The sequence below is a fragment of the Danio aesculapii genome, chromosome 15 (genome assembly GCF_903798145.1).
Source record: "Danio aesculapii chromosome 15, fDanAes4.1, whole genome shotgun sequence".
Taxonomy (NCBI): domain Eukaryota; kingdom Metazoa; phylum Chordata; class Actinopteri; order Cypriniformes; family Danionidae; genus Danio; species Danio aesculapii.
This window is the reverse complement of record NC_079449.1, coordinates 15,582,892-15,604,692: the sequence shown is the minus strand read 5'-3', so window position 1 is coordinate 15,604,692 and position 21,801 is coordinate 15,582,892. Positions and strand designations below refer to the sequence as shown.

The following is a 21,801-nucleotide window of genomic DNA, read 5'->3' as shown; positions in this document are numbered from 1 at the left end:
AGCACCTTTTAGCATGTTTAATTACAGCAGAAGTGATGAGTCAAGCAGGAAAACCATGTACACATTTGGATTCTTGCTAAATGTAAAATCATATTTTATCAAATTTCACAGCCATTAACATTTCTCATTTCTTTTTGCAATAGTTAATGCTAAATGCTCAAATTAATTTAAAATATATGATTTTAGCATGTTAGCTCTTTAGGCCGATCCCTAAAATAATTTTCAGCATGTTAACACACTTTGGCTGATCACTAAAAATAATTTTAGCACATTTTAGCTGATCGCTAAAAATTATTTTACCATGTGAGCACATTTTAGCTCATCACTTAAAATTATTTTAACATGTTAGCACATTTTAGCTAATCACTAAAAATTATTTTAACATGTTAGCACATTTTTGCTGATCACTAAAATAATTTTTAGCTTGTTAGCACATTTTAGCTAATAACTAAAAATTATTTTATCATGTTAGGACATTTTAGCTGATCACTAATTATTTTTAGCATGTTAGCACATTTTAGCTGATCGCTAAAATACATTTTAGCATGTTAGCACATTTTAGCTTATCAATAAAAATACATTTTAGCATGTTAGCATATTTTTGCTGATCAGTAAAAATAAATTTTAGCATGTTAGAACATTTTAGCTTATCAATAAAAATATATTTTAACATGTTAACATGTTTTAGCTGATCCCTAAAAATACATTAACATGTTAGCACATTTTAGCTGATCATTAAATATACATTTTAGCATGTTAGCACATTTTATCTTATTAATAAAAAATCATTTTAGCATGTTAGCACATTTTAGCTGATCCCTAAAGATAAATTTTAGCATTGCTATCATGTTTTAGCTTATCACAAAAAAAACATTTTAACATGTTAGCACATTTTAGCCTATCACTAATGATTTTTATCATGTTAGCACATTTTAGCTGATCAGCACAAATTAATTTTAGCATGTTAGCACATTTTAGCTGATCGCTAAAAATAATTTTTAGCGTTAGCGAATTTTGGCTGATCACAAATTTTTTTTGCATGTTAGCAAGTTTTACAATCAGCTCACTACTGCATTTGAGCATACCCTAGAGTGTTCCCACTGCTAATATGTTTTAGCATGTTTTTTTGCAAGTGTATGTTGTTCATTTCTGATTGTGAACAGACACGCATCTCATCTACATTCAGACACGAACTGCTTGGCCCTTGATGTTGATATTTCATTATTCATGTACTAACTGTGCACCAGTGTCTGTTTAAAGATGTAGGAGGATATTTGTAATTAACTTGTTGTTGCTAAATAGATTATTACCTTGTGGATATGGTTTCTATGGCAATAAACCTGATAAAATAAAACATTTTCCCATATTTTTCTTTCACAATATGTGAGCAAATAAATGCAGAATTATATTCAAACAAGCATATTTGTTCAGCTGTTGCTTATGTTAATTTTACTGCAGTGTTTACTCTTTTCAAATAGGAGAAAAGCAACTGAAAAAAAGAAACATGTTACAGATTTGATGATCTGCATGCTTATTTTGACCTAAGAAGATTCATGTTGTTTGATTTGCTCTGCTGAATAGAGATAGCATAAATGTCAGCTTTTGCTGGTCAGGTTTCTGCTGCAAACATATAATACAGCACAAAGCAAATCTCAAAATCTATCAGATTGACTGGAAAATAAATACCACAGCATGTTAATGGATGCTGGCAGTTTGAGGGCAAAAAATGGCCTCAGAAAAAATAAATCTGACAGAATCTGCCGGCCAAAAATCTGATAGACCTCAGACGGATGATGTAATGCTCACACATTATCTCATAGTGAGATTTAGAGCATCTGTCTGCATGACAACAGGGAAAAAGACAAAGACAGGCACTAGTATCACTTAAATCTAAAACAAAATAAACATACAGCTCTGAAAGAAAAATACCACTTCAAAGTTATTATAAAGTATAATAATAACTTAAAGTTAATATTAAGTAAAGGTAGAAATTAATCATACATTTAGACAAATTTTTGTGCAATTTTATTTACAGAAAATGACAACAGGACAATATAAAACATTTTGTTTTCAAATCCTAAATATTGGAAAACAATACAAAATCTGTCATGATCACCAGCGATCTAAGCCTATGCAGATCGCTGGAGAACTACACATCGGTTACTACATGAACTACAACTACCGGGATGCTTTGCACCAACCACTCCTGCCACAGTTGACAGTCATTTGGACACACACACGCAGGCATGCACACACAGCTGCCATTCGTTCCCAATGATTTCATGGACTATATAACACCTCACTCTCACACACACACATTGCTGAGTCTTGATGTTTGTTTGTTAACCTGTAACTTTACAACGTGTTTCCTTGCCATGTCATGCCCGATTCTAGCCTTATTTAGTATTTCCTGTTCCTAGCCTTGATCTGTGTTTATCCTGCCTGCTGCCTTTATTGACCATTCGCTTGTTTCTTGACTATGCCTACTGGATTTCCTGCATGAACTCGTTTGCTATTAATCAGGGGTTGCCACAGCAGAATGAACCGGAGGAAACCCACGCCAACACGGGAAGAACATGCAAACTCCACACAGAAATGCCAACTGACCCAGCCGAGGCTCGAACCAGCGACTTACCTGCTGTGAGGCAATTGTGCTACCCACTTATTATTATTATTATTATTATTATAGCTCTGGAAGAAAAATAACACATAAAAGTTATTATCTTTTCTCTGCATTTGCCATAACAGATATGTGTTTTAAAACAACAGATAGCATGCCTGCACCTTAAAATGAATGAATGAATAAATAAAAGTGAGCTCAAAGGTCTGTTGGAGTCAAAATGACATATATCAAGGAACCATATCAACAATGTTGTCTGCCTAGGGCAAATAGCATTTTAAGGTCTTCAACCCACCCTGGCTATAGTTTGCTCAAACTCATGCCATCAGGCAGGCATTACAGAAGCCTGAGGAGCAAATCCGTGTGGTTTCATTTTAATTTTCATTTAAAATAGGGTTATATTTTATATACAATTTTTATATCTATATGAAATTATAAAAGCTTATTTTTATAGTGGTTGATGTTTTTATGTTCTTGCTGGGTCTGATGCAACGTAATTTTGTTCTGTATTACACTTTATTGTGATGTTTTGAATGACAAAAATAAAGAAAACTGAAACTGAACTGCTAAAAAAATGGAGAACTTCAGGCTTGTCTACATATTCATTTATTAAATTTTCTTCCGCTTAGTCCCCTATTTATCAGGGGTTCGCTACAGTGGAATGAACCACCATCTATTCCAGCATATTTTTTACACAGCGGATGCCCTTCCAGCCGCAACCCAGTACTGGGAAACACACATACACTCTTGCATATATACACATACATATATATTTATTTATTTTATTTATTTATTTTATTTATTATAATTGATTAGGATCAATTTTTGTAGAATTTTATTAGTAGAAAACGACAATGTTATATAATAAATATATATTTAAAATCTTAAATATTGGAAAACAATATTTACATACACACACTGTAAAACCCACCAGTCAACTTTATCAAATGAAATGAGGGTAGTTAACTCAAAAATTGACAAAAATCTAATTCTACTCAATTGAAAAGAGTTTTGAACTCAGTGTTGAAGGTAATGAGTTAGTTAAATGCCTCATTACTTCAACTTAAATGGAGCAAGTACTCATATAGATTAGTTTTTTAACTCAAATTGTTTGTAGCAATTGGTTTTCTCAAACGGTTTGAGTTGCCTTAACTTATTGGGTTTAACAGTACTCAGTTGGTTTGAGTTCTCTTCATTTATTAGGTTTTACTGTGCTCAAATAGCTTCGTTTACTAAAATGGTTTAAGTTCACAGTACTCATTAATTGGTTTTTGAACTCAAATTGTTTGTAGCAATCGGTTTCCTCAAAGGGTTTGAGTTGCCTTAACTTATTGGGTTTTACAGTACTCAGTTAGTTCTCTTCATTTATTGGGTTTTACTGTGCTCAAATTGCTTTGTTTACTACAATGGTTTAAGTTCACAGTACTCATTGATTGGTTTTTGAACTTAAATGGTTTGTAGAAATCGATTTCCTCAAACAGCTTGAGTTACCTTAACTTTTTGGGTTTTATAGTGTACATACATGCATACAAATTAATGCCTGTAGATAGTCATATTTTCTTCTCTATGTTTAATAAAACTATTTTTATAGTGACATTGTTATTCTCTGCAAACAAAAGCTCTAAAAAGTATCATTCCTTTTTTTATATTTATTAAACACAAATGAACAGTTTAAATAAAACAAATAGGTCGACTTATGTTCAAATAACCAAAAATGACTTTTAAGTGGTCTCTTAATTCTTTCACAGAGCTTTATTTTATATCTCAGCATATTATAGTGATTTATGTAAAAAAGAAAAATGCAATAATGATGCCGAAATTTCTGCTTTGCCATGACAGGAGTAAAATTACATCTTGACATTTATTCAAATACTAAACTAATAATATTTCTTAATATTACTGATCAAAAAATGCAGCCCTGGTGAGCATTAGAATCTTACTGAATCTACATATAACTGTCCCAAAAATGGGCACTAAACAGTGTCCAAACCTTTTCATTCTCTTAAGGCAGTTAAGAAAGGACCTCAGGTAAAAGGGGTCTGACTTGGGGTCAGTGTTTTTACAACAGTCTTTTCTGGTGAGTCAGGGCTGTAATCAGGTCATCTTCAGATCAGTCACATAAATCACAGGAGACGGTGAGTTTACAGCCTGTCGTGGCCCACTGTCTCTGCATGCCCGGGCTAGACACTGCTAAAAGGCTATGAAGGCTACAAGCACCCATGGGAGAAAACACATTACAGTCAACAGAACAAATAATTCAGAGGAGAGGGAAAAGATGGCACCAAACACAAGGGGTTGAACACAGGACAAAAGTGCTATTAATTACTATTATAGCAGTTTTTATCATAAGGAACAGACTGTGACTTACAATGTATTCCAAAGGGACAACAGTTGGATTTGTAAATGTAAAACATTAATCATATTTCTAACTGCTTGTGCAGTATCACACAGTGTAGTGAGGCTCTCTTTAATGTTTTAGCACATTGTTAGCATGTTACATAGAAAATTGCCATGTTTTAGCATTTTGCTAGCACGTTTTAGCATTTTTTTAAAAGATGTCATATAAAAAGTACCATAGTAATTTATAGTAAATAAATAGTAGTGTACTATACTATAATACTATACTAGTACTTATACTATAGTAAAGTACTTTGAATTAATCTGTTGTGGTAATTTTATAGTTGCTATGGTAACACAACAGTTACGGTAATATAAACAATTGACCCAGTACTGCAGTTTAGAGTATATTAGGGGTATATAATATAATACACTATAGCTTACTATAGTAAAAACTAAAACTGTTTAGTTATGTTGCAGCTCTCATTTAAAAATGTTTTAAATACTATAATATACACAGTATAATCCACTTTATGATTCTAAAACACTATAGTATTTACTATAAATTACTATAGTATTTTTTTCAGGTGGGATGCTCATATGTTGTTACATTCTAAGTGCATTTATCAAATCCAGCAAAGAAAACATTCACAAAGCATTCACACTCTTGGACTCTTGTTTTCCATGTTCTAAAATCTTTTTAGCATGATGTAGCAAGCTTTTAACGTATTGCTAACATGTTTTAGCACATCACTAGCATCACTTAAGTTGTTTATTTGTTTTAGCATGTTGCTAACATACAGTCAAGGCCAAAATTATTCATAACCCAATAATTTCGGGCTTGACTGTATATGTTTTAACAAGTTGCTAATATAGCATGTTGATACAGTAGTTTTAGCACATTCTACTTTCATCGTTAACACATCGCTAAAAAATCATGAAAGCAATACATGTTGTTATTTGTACAATGCATTTCACAGACAGTACTAGTTTCAGTTTCACTTGAACTAAATTTTATCTCGACTATTATCGCGACAAAATTATAATGAATGCCATTACAGTTTCTTTTTGTTTTATACTTGTTTTTAATGCCTATTTCTGTTATGATAACTAATAAATTGAAACGCGTTGTCATGCAGTAAAGTATATATGTTTTAAATATTTTGGGTTTTTTTTAAGGCTATGAATTTTGGTGAAAAAAAAGGTAATGATCAATCTGAAATAAACAAAACTGAAAGCTTGACAGCTTGCCGCATATTTTGCTTGCTTGATGCTAATTACATTGTACATATCACAGTATGATTCAGTTTTTTATAAAGCAACTTAATTTTAGCATGTTAAAAATATATGTTAAATAAATATATCTTTTCTTTAGTGATTTATTACTTCTTTAGTGACTTCTTCAGTTCGAACTGAAATAGGGAATCGAGCCATTAGTCGTGCCGCCCCCTCATCCTGGAATACTCTTCAGTCTAAACTAAAAATGTCTTGAGCTCATCCCAATTAAAATTATTATTTCGCTCTATAATTTAATAACAAACAACAACAGTCCATTTCTCAATGCATGTGTTTTTAACATATTGCAATGTGGCATAGCTGAATAACCAAACTGTATTTTATATTATCTTTACTTTTTATTTATTAAATTTTTTTCATAAGTTGTGTGCTGCAGACCTCTTGGTCACCCTTGTAAAAGAGATCTTGATTTTTTTTTTTATATGGTTAAATAAATAAATATCTCTATATATACATGAGCAATATCACACGAGTAGCAAAAACTGATCGGCACTGATTGGAGGCATGCGTTAGTGCCTTAGTGTCCCACCAGTGATAATATACAGCCACATTGCACTGCTATGAGAGTGATATAGCATTTATACAACAGTTCGACGGCATAATCATGTATATAAAGATCAAAATCAAACACAGTCTAAAAATCCTTTTGTTAGAGGAACTACTTTCCTCCGCCATTCATTCACATCTGCAGCTGACGTCAGAACAGCAGAAGCCATCACTAATTCATCAACAACACTTTAGAGCTAGTATTTGAATGATTCTCTAGCGTAATGTCTAAAGTGATGACAAAACACGTGATTTAACTCATATTTTACGATTATAAGGCTGAACAGCATGAAATGCCATCTCAATCTACAGAGATATCTCCCAGTATTCTCTGTTGCAATGAGAAGATCACAATATTACTATGGTATAAATACAGCACTACAACATACAAGAGAGAAAGATCGACTTAGAAAATCATTCACCTGTTTAATCATGATCTGATCAGCTGTAGTTTGAAATAACACAGTTTTTCTCTTAGGGCTTATAATGCGGTCTCTGTCGCCATCTTGTGGATGAATATCGTCAACCGTCTTTGCTCAAAGACAGGCTAATGGCAGCCGACGTGCTGTCGCTCAGAAATTATAAATATTAAAAAATAGGCACTATCTTTATAAATAAACTGCACAGTTTCAATCTAAACAACTACATTCTCGACTAAAAAAGCCTCAAAAGTACATTATGTTGCCCAACAGCAGCAATATTTGACAAACTGTAGAGTGTCCACTGCTTGTTGCTGTAGGCGGTGGGAGGAGTAATACACAAAGTTGAAGGGTTAAGAGGCTGGATGAGTGCTGTTACTGGCAGAATATCGCACAGTTATCAGCCAATCAGATTCCAGAACCAGACAGAACAATTATGTTTAGTTTGTTGTTTGCTTGCAGGTGTGTTTGTTTTCTCTCTTTTTTTTTACATTCCGCCTACAAACCCAATGTTAAAAAAGACAGAAACGCTTACTGTATGGTAAACCCTAAATTAAAATCACATTTTATCATATATTCCATCAAATAGAGGGCAGACTCTGTGGTCTACCCCTTCTGCATAACCTCTAAAGGTCTGCGCTCTATTACCAGACAAGGTGGATTCAACTGTGGCGCTGACAGGCAGCCTGATAGCTGGCACTCCATTGAAATATACAGGCCCTTTTCGGATTTTGAGAGACTCCATTCACAGGTTCATCTGGGGTGGGTAATTGCTTTCTCCCAGAAGCAGACTGCTCATTATTTCTGCCAACCTGCCCGTCATGCTGACGTGAGGGCCAGCAGGAATCAGAGGTCTAGAAGCGCAATTAATAAGGGAAATGACCAGCCCACAGTGATTAGAGAAAATCCAGTGTGAATGTCCACCGGATAGCTTAAAAACACACAGGGTGAAAACAAACAAGGCATTCTGGGGATTGTTTTTGCACTTCAAATTACATAGCAAATATATAAGGGTTTTTGACATGGCGTTGCATTTTAATTGTGAAACATAACAAAGATTAATATAATTTGTATTGTTATTTGTATTTATTAAGTGTCGCTTATACCTATGATCTTACATGGTAATTGGTAACTAGATGTGTGAGTAATATGTAACTACAGTGTATCAACACACTGGTGCATGGTATTAACTTGCGTAATACTGGTGTAACTACACACGTGTAACAACCCACTGAATAGTATGTGTAAGTTCAATTGTGTAGCAGAACATTAATAAGACAATCTTTGGTAAAGTACCCCTTTAATGTGAATTTCTGATATGATTCTACAATTTACCTTAAAACAACATATAAACAGAAGACATTTGTATAATCCATCTACAGTAATACTTAAACAGTTAAAGTTGCACAAAGGCTTAGGTTTTATATATTACACAGTAATTTGTGACCATTTTACACTTTATATTGAGTGGACAGTTCCTATGGATTTACCCTATAATTATACTGGTATCACGGTAACACTTTACAATAAAGTTCATTAGTTAATGCATTTACTAACATGAAGTAATCATGAACAACACTTGTACAGCATTTATTAATCATAATTGAACATTTACTAATGCATTATTAACCTCCGAGTCCATGCTTGTTAACATTAGTCAATGCACCGTGAGTTAACATGAACTAACAATGAACAACTGTATTTTCATTAACTAACGTTAACTAACATGAACAAATACTGTGGTAAATGTATTATTCATTGTTTGTTCATGTTAGTAAATGCATTAATTAACATTAACTAATGAACCTTTTTGTAAAGTGTGACCAGTATCACAAGGTAAAACTTTCTAATGCAGTGTTAGTTCTGCCATTCTTCTTCTAATACAGTGTTTAGAAGTACAGGGTATGCAAACAGGTGTGGAAGTGAGAAAACACCTGCAAGTACATATTCTTGTTATGCAGTGCACTTACGTTATTCTTGTTACAGATGTGTACTTTTTAGTGTTGTTACCAATGTGCTGTTACACATACTATTCAGTGGGTTGTTACATGTGTGTGGTTACACCAGTATTACACAAGTAAATACTATGTATCAGTGTGTACATACACTGTAGTTACATACTACTTACATATCTAGTTACCATGTATTTTCATAGGTATAAGCGACAATATAAAGTGGGACCAGTTTTTTTTCTCTGAATTGTTTACATATTTAACTTTTTTGCAACCACTATAAAATTGTTAAGCTTTGTTGTCTTTTGGAGTGACAACCTATTTATTGAAATGAGAATTTAATAATAAAAAGAAATTCAGATAATGGTCAAAAACTAAACATTTTTACTGCCTATTTGTCAACTACCCATTTAATATAATCATAAGAGAACTTAAATGCATGCAGGTAAAAACAAAAAAAGAATTTCTGAAGACGCTTTTTAGCAATTACTTCGTCCTTGTAGGTTACGCAGCCCGTAACTAAACCCCCACTGCAAAGCAGCAAAGACGATCCAAATTAAATTAGAAAAGGCTCATCATTCATAAACAATGGCTTCAAACAATTGTTGAGTAATTTTGGGATACATATGCTATCCGTTCCATGCATGTGGTTTATTGTTTCAGATAATGAGTTGCTAATCAAAGCCTGGTGCTTGAGAGAAAATTAGTCTTTGCACAATGAGACTGAAAAACTGCTGCGAGTCCCAATTACTAATATGACAGAGGTTCATATTTAATAAGGATGCAGCCTTGAATAGAAAAAAAGTCACAGTAACCTGCTCTGTTTACCCCGTGGATGCAATTAAATGCTAAATCGCTTCAAAAGCACCTTGAGAATTAGCGACAAAAGGTCAGAAACATGAAAGGAAGAGAACAACTATAAACTATCCAGAGGCAGACTTCATCAACCGAGGACTTCATTAAGAAGCATAACTGAGAAACTTTGCTGTCGTCAGTTTAAAAGCAATAATGCACGACAACAAAAAGACTAAGGTTCATCAAACAGTCGCTTGGTAATGAGTAAATATGTAGATATATCATTTGTAATTTAATTTTCCCTGCTGGAAAATACTGTTTAGGGTGATTTATAACATCGGGATTTGGACAATAGTCTGGACTGAGTTTTAAAGGCAGCCTATTATGTCCCTTTTTACAAGATGTAAAATAAGTCTCTGATGTCCATGTAGCTTTTAGCGCTAGTTCTACCAGGAAGATCTAATGCCAGTTCCAACCAATAGCCACGAGACACAAGGATTAAACAGTTGAAGTCAGAATTATTAGCCCCCTTTGAATTTTTTTTCTTTTTTAAATATTTTCCAAATGATGTTTAACAGAGCAAGGAAATTTTTACAGTATGTCTGATAATATTTTTTCTTATGGCAAAAATCTTATTTGTTTTATTTGGGCAAGAATAAAAGCAGTTTTTAATTTTTTAAACAACATTTTAAGGACTAAATTATTAGCCCCTTTAAGCTATATATTCGTTTGATAGTCTACGGAAAAACCATCATTTTACAACTTGCCTAATTACCCTAACCTGCCTAGTTAACCTAATTAACCTAGTTAAGCCTTTAAATGTCACTTTAAGCTGTATAGAAGTGTCTTGAAAAATATCTAGTAAAATATTATTTACTGTCATCATGGCAAAGATAAAATAAATCAGTTATTAGAAATAAGTTATTAAAACTATTATGCTTAGAAATGTGTTGAAATAATCTTCTTTCCGTTAAACAGAAACTGGGGGGAAAAATAAACAGGGGGCTAATAATTCTGACTTCAACTGTATTAGCTGTCTATTCATTACATTTATTTGGCTGCAGATACTGACGTGGACTTTCACCCATTATCCTCCCCACCACCACCACCAGGTTGGCCCTGTCTAGGGGGAAGGCTCCACCCCTGCCTTCATCATAGGCAGTCATAGCTGGATCAAACTCCTGATTCAAGCACGGACGGGGCCTCCACCAAAGAAATCCTATGTTTTGTTAAATCATACTTTTCCATATCATATTTTTCTCCCTGGTCTCAAAATACCACACAAATAATGATAATTCTAACTCTCTGAATCTGCCCCCTTTAGGCTTTGATCCAAATTGTGCCGTTCTGGTGACTTCAAATGAGATTTTTTACACGAGGGTGGAGCTATAAATGTGTTTATAGTGGCATATTCAAAACAATAATGGCAGATGGCTGCTTCTCACTCAGGGTTCTTTATGCTAATGAGAAAAAGATTGTCACTAATGGGTGGACATGTACAAAGGGAGAATGCCAATCAAAATGTTTCTACAGACTTTCTTTATCAGCCATGTGATCAACCGAGGACAAAAAAAAAAAAACAAGGAAAAAAAACAACCAAAAAAAAACAAGGAAGATGAAACCCCGCCATCTTAAAAAAAAAAAATTATAGATTTATAGAAATATTTGTTATTGGGTGTACATTTTAGGTTTCATTTTTTTTGTTTTAACAATTTTAGCAGTTTAATAGTGATGTTATATAGTGACTTTATATAACTTAAATTTAAGTAATGCTTATTAGATTTATACGTTGTGCCTCAATGTCGAGACAGATCCACACACACCGCCGCTAGATGGCGCCACTAACTCTGTTAGTTCTCTTGTGTCCACAGAATATAACTTTCCCTGTAATTTAGTAGACTCTTTATTCCATGTGATAAATAAACTAATAGTCAGTCAACAACTCGAACTGTAAAAATGTAAAAAAAAAAAAAAAAAAAAGTCCAGTTGAATAGATTGTAAAATAAATTCTGGAAGTAATTTTTGCATCACAGGTCCCCTTAAAATCTCAGAAATTTGGTTACTTCCTTAGGTTGGTGGAATCATGTTGAAATGTGAATTAATAACCAACATATCACTCATCAAATAACCAGATATAACACATAGATGAATAACTTCTCTTTGACATAAATTATTGTATAACATAAAGCACTTTTTTTAGTCATCGAATAATAATTATGAATATAACAGTTAAAGCTCAAATAAAAACAGACACAACTGAAACTATTGAAATAGCATACAGCATATTTGCTATTTTATGTTTTGTATTTCACCATTAAAAAACGTTTGAGGCAAAATATTTTCAAAAACTAAAATATGTAATACAAATATTGAATGCATGCTACCCCACATGTTTTTCTTCTAAAAATAACACGGAAAACATGAGGATGTGGGTAAATATAAATATATGTAAATATAAATATATAATTTTTTTATTTATTTTTTATTGTATTTAAATGCACATTAATTATTTGTGCTTGCATGTGTAGGCTCAAATTAAAAACAGAGAGTTTTCTTTATTTAGCAGAGTAAAAAAGATTAAAAACAATGTTTTTGCAAATAAATATATATATTTCTGCATTTTAAAGATTTAAAAACAAGAAACTAAAATGAACAGAATAATATACCATGCTGTTCTGCATTGATGCAAGACAAAATGCTTTTGTGAAGCAAAAAACTACTGAAAAATGAATATAAGCATGTCTGAAAACCTTATGCCTTTTGTTATAAAGAAAAATATAGTGCAATATATCATTCATTCATTTATTAATTCGTTCATTTCTTCATTTATCCATTAATGTTGGAATGAGTAAAATATTAGAATGCACATTATTCAATAACCAAATGTCACTGACCGATGAACAACATTTCTCTGAGATCAGTGATGGCTGTGAAGCACTGGTGTGTAACACACTTTGGCGAATCTGATACATACCTTGTATCCTGGGCCCAGTTGATGGATGGCAAATATCTGAGCTGGGTTTAGAGCTTCACTGAACACATAGATGGCTCCGAGCTGTCCACAAAACACCCGGTTGGCATCTGCAGTCTCAGATGAGCCGAGGAAACATTTGTCATAACTCTGTGATAAGCACATGAAAAAAAAAGCTTAGAGTTCTTTAAAGCTATCTCTAAAAAAGTAGCTGTGAATACCCCATAGATCATTTATTACAGCTTGTCAAATGTGCCCTTGTTTGGGTGTGGACAAAAACACAGTTGTTGTGCATGTCCCTTTAAATGCAAATGAGCTGGCAGAATAGGGCGGAGCTTTTACATGCTATTCTCACACTCCAGAAACACCAAAACAAGTGAATCTCACATAGAAAACTATCAGAAATGACCAGAAATATAAGCCTTGCCGTGCATGTTTGTCAAAGTCAGACAAAGACGGAGAGAAATAATTTAAAACTTGGTTAGTGGTTAGTTGATACATTTATATACAGTGGTTGTGGAGTAAGTTGATTAAATTCATCAACTAGCTAGTCACCTGACTATACAGTGTATAGACCAAGGGTGTTCGAACTCGGTCCTGGAGGGCCGGTCTCCTAGAGAGTTTAGCTCCCTAATCAAACATACCTGAACTAGCTAATCAACCTCTTACTAGATATACTAGAAACATCCTGGCAGGTGTGTTGAAGCAAGTTAAAGCAAAATTCTGCAGGACACCGGCCCTCCAGGACCAAGTTTGGACACCCCTAGTATAGACTGATAAATGTGCATTTATTAGAGTTAGCTTTAGCCACATTAGCTGTACAGCATATTAGCAAGCACATTTATATGACCTTTCAAACATGACTTGTTCTGGATATCAGGGTTCAGAGCAAAATATCAAATTTCCTGACTTTTCCCTGACTTTCCTTGATAAAAATTTTCATGAGCAGTAATGAACGGAAAAACACTCTGCTATTGTGCTTTGCATAATATTAAAATGGTTTTAGCTTGAATATCATTTTGTAGCACTTTAAGAGGCACTCCGAGAACAACAACGGGTAATTTACCTCAGATTCTTATAAAAATCTGAAGTACGTGCTGATTGTATGGCTGTAAAGTGCTCCCTCTCCCATATTTGACAGCTTGATAGTAGTTTTACAGACTTAACATTTAGATTTTATGTCTACTTTTTAACACCCAGTCTTTGATGTGGTCATTTTGAATCCAAATCTCTTAAAATGTATATTATACTGACATTTTAATGTCAGGTAAATAATTAATAACTATATTATTAGGCCTTAATTAATAGGTACAGTCTGGTGAATGCACTGGACTTAAAGAAATAGCTTCAAAATAAAAGTCACTATGCATTAACATTATACAGAATGGAAGCGCTAGGATAAAATCTAAAACTACTCAGACTGTGTTCATCTGACAGAAAAAAGTCAAATACACAGAGGATGGCTTGAGAGAGTAAATTATGGGTCCTTTTTTTATGGGGTTGAACTATTAACTGCTAAGAGATCACAGGCTGATGAGCAAGAAAGGAATAAAATGGAGCTGAAGAAATAGCCTAACCATAACAAAAATGATATATAAAAATACAAAAAGGAAACTAAAATAGATATTACATATTAAAAAAACTGATATTACATGAACAAAAGAAAAAGACACCATGACTTTCAAAGTCTGGAATAGACCGTTTAAAAATCAATGATATCCCATGATCTGTGGAGACCCTAGGATATGAAGTCATAGAACAAAATGTTGTTATTGATCAATCCTTTAGAAACAGCATTGAACCGACCCTCATGCGTGAAGCAGTGATTAAAACATGCAGATTAAAGGACAGTAATATATAATACAACAATGTACATCGCAAGGGACGCGAAATCAAAGTGGCAAATTTTTCCACATGCTTGGTTTTCTGGGATGTTAGTTGCACCAGGGACCCGATTACAGCACTTAAACACATACAAAGTCAGATTTTCATGATATGTCACCTTTAAAAGTACATATCAGAGCAAAATAAAATAGAGTGCTGGCTTGGAAACAGAGTGGATGTCAGTATGCAAACTTCACAGTAGGCGAGTAATGATTTGCAGTGTAATTGAGATGTAGAATTACAGAGATGTTATTCTGTGCTGAAACCTGCCTATTAGTTTAATCAAAATCAGCACCCAGGAGATGTGAGGTTAAGCACTGCTGGTCCAACCTTTTAATTATCTTACACTGCTTTCTGTGAGGTGCAGCAAAAACACAGGCAAAGGTCTGTGAATTTTAATCTAACCACCGAATCCACAAGACAATGGCTGATTTATACAGTAGCTTGAGCTGGCAAAAATCAAAAGTCAAAATTAATAGCCCTTCTGTGAATTTTTTTTTTTTTCAAATATTTCCCAAATGATGAAATGATGGTCTGAGTATTTCAGAAACTGCTGATCTACTGGGATTTTCAAGCACAACCATCTCTACGGTTTACATAGAATGGTCAGAAAAAGAGAAAATATCCAGTGAGCGGCAATTCTGTGGGCGCAAATGCTTTGTTGATGTCAGAGGTTAGAGGAGAATGGCCAGACTGGTTTGAGCTAGAAAGACAACCGTAACTCAAATAAGTACTCGTTACAACCGAGGTATGCAGAAGAGCACCTCTACAGCAGCAGAACACCACACCGGGTGCCACTCTTGTCAGTTAAGAACAGGAAACCGAGGCTACAATTTGCACAGGCTCACCAAAATTGGACAATAGAAAATTAAAAAATGTTGCCTGGTCTCGATTTCTGCTGCAACATGCGGATGGTGGGATCAGAATTTGGCTTCAACAACAGGAAAGCATGGATTCATCCTGCCTTGTATCAGTGGTTCAAACTGGTGGTGGTGGTGTAGTGGTGTGGAGAATATTTTCTTGGCACACTTTGAGCCCATTAGTACAAATTGAGCATCATGTCAATGCCACAGCCTGTATTGTTGCTGACCCTGTCCATCCCTTTATGTTCACAGTGAGTACTTCCAGCAGGATAACACGCCATGTCATAAAGTGTGAATCATCTCAGACTGGTTTCTTGAACATGACAATAAGTTCACTGTACTCAAATGGCCTCCACAGTCACCAGTTCTCAATCCAATAGAGCACCTTTGGGATGTGGTGGAACAAGAGATTCACATCATGGATGTGCAGCCAACACATCTGCAGCAACTGCTTGATGCAATCATGTCAATATGGACCAAAATATCTGAGGAATAGTTCCAGTACCTTGTTGAATCTATGCCACAAAGGATTAAGGCTCAGTTCTGAAGGCAAAAGGGGTTCAACCCAGAAATAGTAAGGTGTACCTAATAAAGTGGCCGGTGAGTGTATATACTAAATAATACATTATAATATTATACATATTATTAGATATAATTTGCTATTATTATAAAGTATAACAAGAGGAATACATAAACATTGAAGAAACAATCATTAAAGACACTGATTAAACATTGATTTCTGCATCATACTTGCTGCTGTTAAAGCTAACCTACATGACAGACCCGACATGCTGGCAGAAATAAATGTCATCCATGTATTCTGAAACATTTCTGGTAAATCAATGCATCTTTCATAGTTTCGTTTCCCGCTGTGCGCATGATATTACTCTGAGAAATATCCGGCAGCTACAGACAGACATGGAGTGATGGAAAAAAAGTACTGTATCTTACGTCATTAGTGTTGACGTGCCAAGCCATGTCCCCATACGAGACAAGCTGCCCATTGACATAACAGCGGATCTCACTGTTCCTCCAGCGGTTGTAGATGTGGACAATGCTGACCATGTACCACTAAACAAGAAAAAAAAAAAAAAACATAAGCACACAGCAGAACAGGAGAAACATATGGTCTGTGGGTACACTGCAGGTAAATAAACTTACACAATTGATAGCATTATAAGTTTTTATCAATGTTATGTTTTTTTTTATTAAATGTACACTTATTTGAATACTTTGCTAGCAAAAATAAATAAATAACACTGGATGATATTACGTTGAGAATTCTTATACTGTATTACTGTATTGGTGTCAAAGGTTTTTACAGAGGGGTTTTAGGGGAGATTTTATTTTTTCCATTCTATAATTCAGAAATACTGCCAAGAGCCAGAAATCCATATTAACCAACCTTCACAATACAGATATATAAACAATCATTTAAAAAAACAACATAAAATTTGGTGTATGTACAGTACAATAAGTGATTTTTGTCAGTGCATGAGAAAAACTAGCTATGTATAATGTATTTTAATTTAAATCTACAGACACAAATTGTTGAAGTACTGTAAATGATACACTTAAAAGTCTATTTTGGATGCGTTCTTTCCATTAGACTATAAATTAAAAAAAAAAAAAAAAAAGCCATGAAAAAAAGTGTGATTTTGTAAAAATGGTTAAATCATGCTCATGTACGGTGTATGTGTTAAGTCTATGGACATACAGTGCTTCTGTACAAACAGACAATGCACACTACTGCTCAAGCATGGATAGTGCGACATTTTTAATCTACTTTACATTACAGGTTATCTTACATGTGGATTATTTTAACATCACTGTTGTTTGAACCCAAAACATTTTCAAAAATGAGTGAAATCTTTTTTAGTTTTTTAAATAATCAAGTCATTTCTAATAAACATGGATTGGATCCATTTAACATTTAACAGACATTCATTCATTTATTCATACAGTATGTTGGTTCATAAGTTCATTTGTTAACTTTATTTCGTATATTAATTTGTTCATTCATTCATTCCTTCGTTTGTTCATTTGTTCAATAATTTGCTCATTCTGTTTGTTCGTTCACTAATCTTTTTTTAACTTTCAGGTTATAGCTAATATTCTGATGACCTTAAATTAATCAAAAATTGTTTGTTTCATTCTTTCATTTTTGTTTATTCGTTCCTTTGTTCGTCCATTTGTTCATTCATTTATTCATTCCTTTATTCGTTCTTTCATTCGTTTGCTCGTTCGTTTATTCATTCATTCGTTCGTTCGTTCATTCATTTGCTCATTCATTCATCTATCTATCCATTCATTCATTCATTCATTCATTCGTTCGTTCATTCATTCACTAATTTCATTAACTTTCAGACTATAGCCAATATTCTTTATGACTATAAATTGATTTTAAAAAAGTTTTGTTCATTCATTTGTTTGTTTATTCGTTCCTTTGTTCATCCATTTGTTCATTCATTCATTCATTCATTCATTCCTTTATTTGTTCGTTCATTTGTTTGTTCGCTAGTTCATTCATTCATTCGTTTATTCATTCATCTATCCATCAATCCACTCATTCGTTTGTTCGTTCATCCATCCATTCATTTATTTGTTTGTTTGTTTGTTCGTTCATTCATTCACTAATTTTTTTAACTTTCAGACTATAGCCAATATTCTGATGGTTGTAAATTTATGTTCATTCTTTCATTCATTCATTCATTCGTTCGTTCGTTCGTTCGTTCGTTCGTTCATTCGTTCGCTCATTCGTTTATTCATTCATCCATCTATCTATCCATCCATCCATCCATCCATTCGTTCGTTCGTTCGTTTGTTCATCCACTAATTTCTTAAACTTTCAGGCTTATCTGCCAATATTTTGGTGGTTTTAAATTGATCAAAAACTGTCTGTTTTGTTGGTTCATTCTTTCATTCGTTTGTTCGTTCATTTATTCATTCATTCATTTGTTTGTTCATCGTTCGTTCGTTGGTTCATTCATTCAATCATTCATTCATTTGTTCGTTCATTCAGTGATATAACTTTCAGGTTATAGCCAATATTCTGATGGTTTAATGAATATCAGTGGCCTAAAAAAGTGCATATGCCATATCTTTTGAAATATGCAAGTCATACAATTACGCCAATAATATTTATCAATGACATTAATTAATATTTATCAAAAACCTCAATGCTAATATTTGCATAATAAAATAAAATGGAAAAAAAGGCAAATGCCACAATACTCAAGAGCTGAGTCTGAAATCACTCACTCTATCACTAACCCCTATATAGTACACAGCACCTGAGGACACTATTGTGGCAAAGAAAGAATGAAAATGTTGTAGTAAAATTAGGTGCTATTGAAAAATAGCAGACAATGGCATCATGAACATTATGTCTATCCACCTGTTTACCGTATTATTTGATTTAAAAAGGGAGAACATGAACAGCTGTTTGTCATGCTTGTCATAAACTTCATTATAACTGAATACTTTAATTATACTTAAAAAATAAAGAATAAAAACTACCGTCACATTGATTTGCTCATATAAATAGAACATAAATACAATAAAAAGTACCTAAGAACCTAATAATTTGTATGAACATTAGTTATTTTTTTACAGGATTTTCACTTTTTTATGGGTTCATATATATATATATATATATATATATATATATATATATATATATATATATATATATATATATATATATATATATATATATATATATATATATATATATATATTTCCTTTCTGGCACTAGAAGCACAAAATTCAACCCAAAACACGTTTTCATGGGCAGCAGGCAGAAGGTCTAATGCAGTAAAATTTGCATTTAGATATAAATAATACATCAGATTTTGAGTGAGAGTAGAAGAGAGGAGAGGAAGCAGACAGAGGCAGAGAGGAAATCAAAGCAGTGAGGAAGTAAAGGCAGGTTTACTTAGCAGGAGACATGGGTCATTACAGACTTCATTTCTGTTAATGTGCCGCCACACGCAAGCCTCACGATATGCTCGAGTGTTTCAAACACACTCTAGAATGAAGCACAAACTATTCAGGGCAAGTAGCATGTTCTTTATGTGTTTGGATTGTCATAAACTTCTAATAAGATTTAGTTTTTAATCTGATTTTAATGTTTTCCTTTTTGTTTAGAACAGCACATCCATTTAGAAAATGCATAATCATGTACACGTGAACAAAGATTATATAGTATTGCAGTCTTTAAATGTTACGCTCAAAACATCAAATTGTACTAATAGAGTTGCTACACAGCCAGTTAGTGCTCATATTAAGTCAATAAATCAATAGTTATGATTAGGAACAAGGAAAGATAATGGAATAACCCTATGCGAGTTAAAACCACAGGAGATAAGAAGAATTAAACTGTTCATCTTCATATGCAACTGTGGATAATGCAATGAGCAAAAAAAAAATATCACTATTAGACCACAAGAGGTCTGAATCATGTTGGCTTATTTGTGCATCAGCATATTATTCCACAAAATGCATAGAATAGACTGAAAATGAATATAATCAGTGCTGCAAATAACATACATACAATTAATAATATTATTATTATTATTATTATTATTATTAGCCATTGCAATTAATACAAATTTGAATCTTCACATATTTAAATTTATGTATTTATTTATTGTTTTGTTTGATTGTCTTATTGCTTTTACTTTGTTTTAAATTTTTATGTTTGATTTAATTTAATTTAATTTAATTTAATTTAATTTAATTTAATTTAATTTAATTTAATTTAATTTAATTTAATTTAATTTAATTTAATTTTATTTTATTTTATTTTATTTTATTTTATTTTATTTTATTTTATTTTATTTTATTTTATTACAATTGACTACTACTATTATTATTTGCCACTGCAATTAATACATTTATTTATTTATTTATTTATTTATTTAATGTTCTTCATTTTTCTTTTTTATTTATTTTTTTTATATTTTATTTTATTTTATTACTGTTGGCTACTACTATTATTATTTGCCATTGCAATTAATACATTTATTTATTAATACATGTATTTATTTTTACATGTATTTATTTATTTATTCATTTATTGTTTTGTTGTTTTACTTTTTATCATTTTATTAGATTATTATTTGCCTTTGCCGTTAGTAATTTTTTTGTATTTATTATTTAATTTTATTTTATTTTATTTTATTTTTATTTTATCAAAGCACAGCAAAGCAAAGTACCTTGACCACACGATATGCAAACTAGGTCCCATGACTGTACGACGGTAACTGTAAGATTTAATTTTGGGATAAAAACTTCAAGACCTTGGCAAGCCCTTTCCCCTATAGGCCAAACCAGCAAGAACAAGTTATTAACATTTTTCAAGATTACAACAGCTAAGAGCATTAAATATTGAGTCAAAAGAGGGAAATCATTTATTAGACAGATGTTTCCGAACTGCAGCAGCTGTGATGAGTGATTTCCAAGAGATTTCCCTTCGATTCAACAAAACCAAAACAAATAGAGAAAATGCCCTCAGTTATAGCTTATGTCCTGGGGTTCTGCAACAGTTTGTAAACAGGATATTAAGCCCAGTTAACTGGATCATACATCCACCGGCAAAGCTTTGTGATTTTCACTGAGCATCGCAGCAAGAAAATTCACAAGTGCATCCACTCAATTCTTAGTCTTTCACGGCACAATCAGTAGATTATTTCAGACGCTGCTAGGAAAGAGGGAGTGAGAATCAAAGTGGGAAATGAAAGCCTACCTTGCGGGGCTGAAAGTCATATTTCACGCAGTGCTGGAAGCCTTTTCCTTTCGACTTCAGTGATGTCACAATCAAGCAGTTCCCCACAAAATGTGCAGAGTAGCCGATGCCTTTGCTTGTGCGGAAACTAAGATTGAGAAATCAATAAATACTGGTTAGACCTTTTCTGTTCTATGGTTTATGATGTTTATATTTATGATATAAAGTGAAAAGGAGCTAAACTTTTCCCAGCTTAGCCATGGGAAGCCATCTTAAACTAATTTTAAACAGCAAACAACCACATTAGATATGGTATATAGAACCATCTAAAGCAGGGGTGTCCAAACTCGGTCCTGGAGGGCCGGTGTCCTGCAGATTTTAGCTCCAACT

General features: G+C 33.1%; 1 protein-coding gene across 1 annotated transcript in view; it reads right to left on the bottom strand.

Moving 5' to 3' along the window:
- LOC130242096 (neurobeachin-like) overlaps positions 1–21,801 on the bottom strand; it is a 66,286-nt gene that overhangs the window by 2,746 nt on the left and 41,739 nt on the right. The window contains exons 6-8 of the mRNA XM_056474109.1: positions 21,433–21,559; positions 16,635–16,754; positions 12,940–13,086 (exon numbers count right to left, since the gene is read on the bottom strand). Coding sequence (XP_056330084.1) covers positions 12,940–13,086; positions 16,635–16,754; positions 21,433–21,559 — 394 coding nt within the window. The remainder of the gene's footprint in view (positions 1–12,939; positions 13,087–16,634; positions 16,755–21,432; positions 21,560–21,801) is intronic.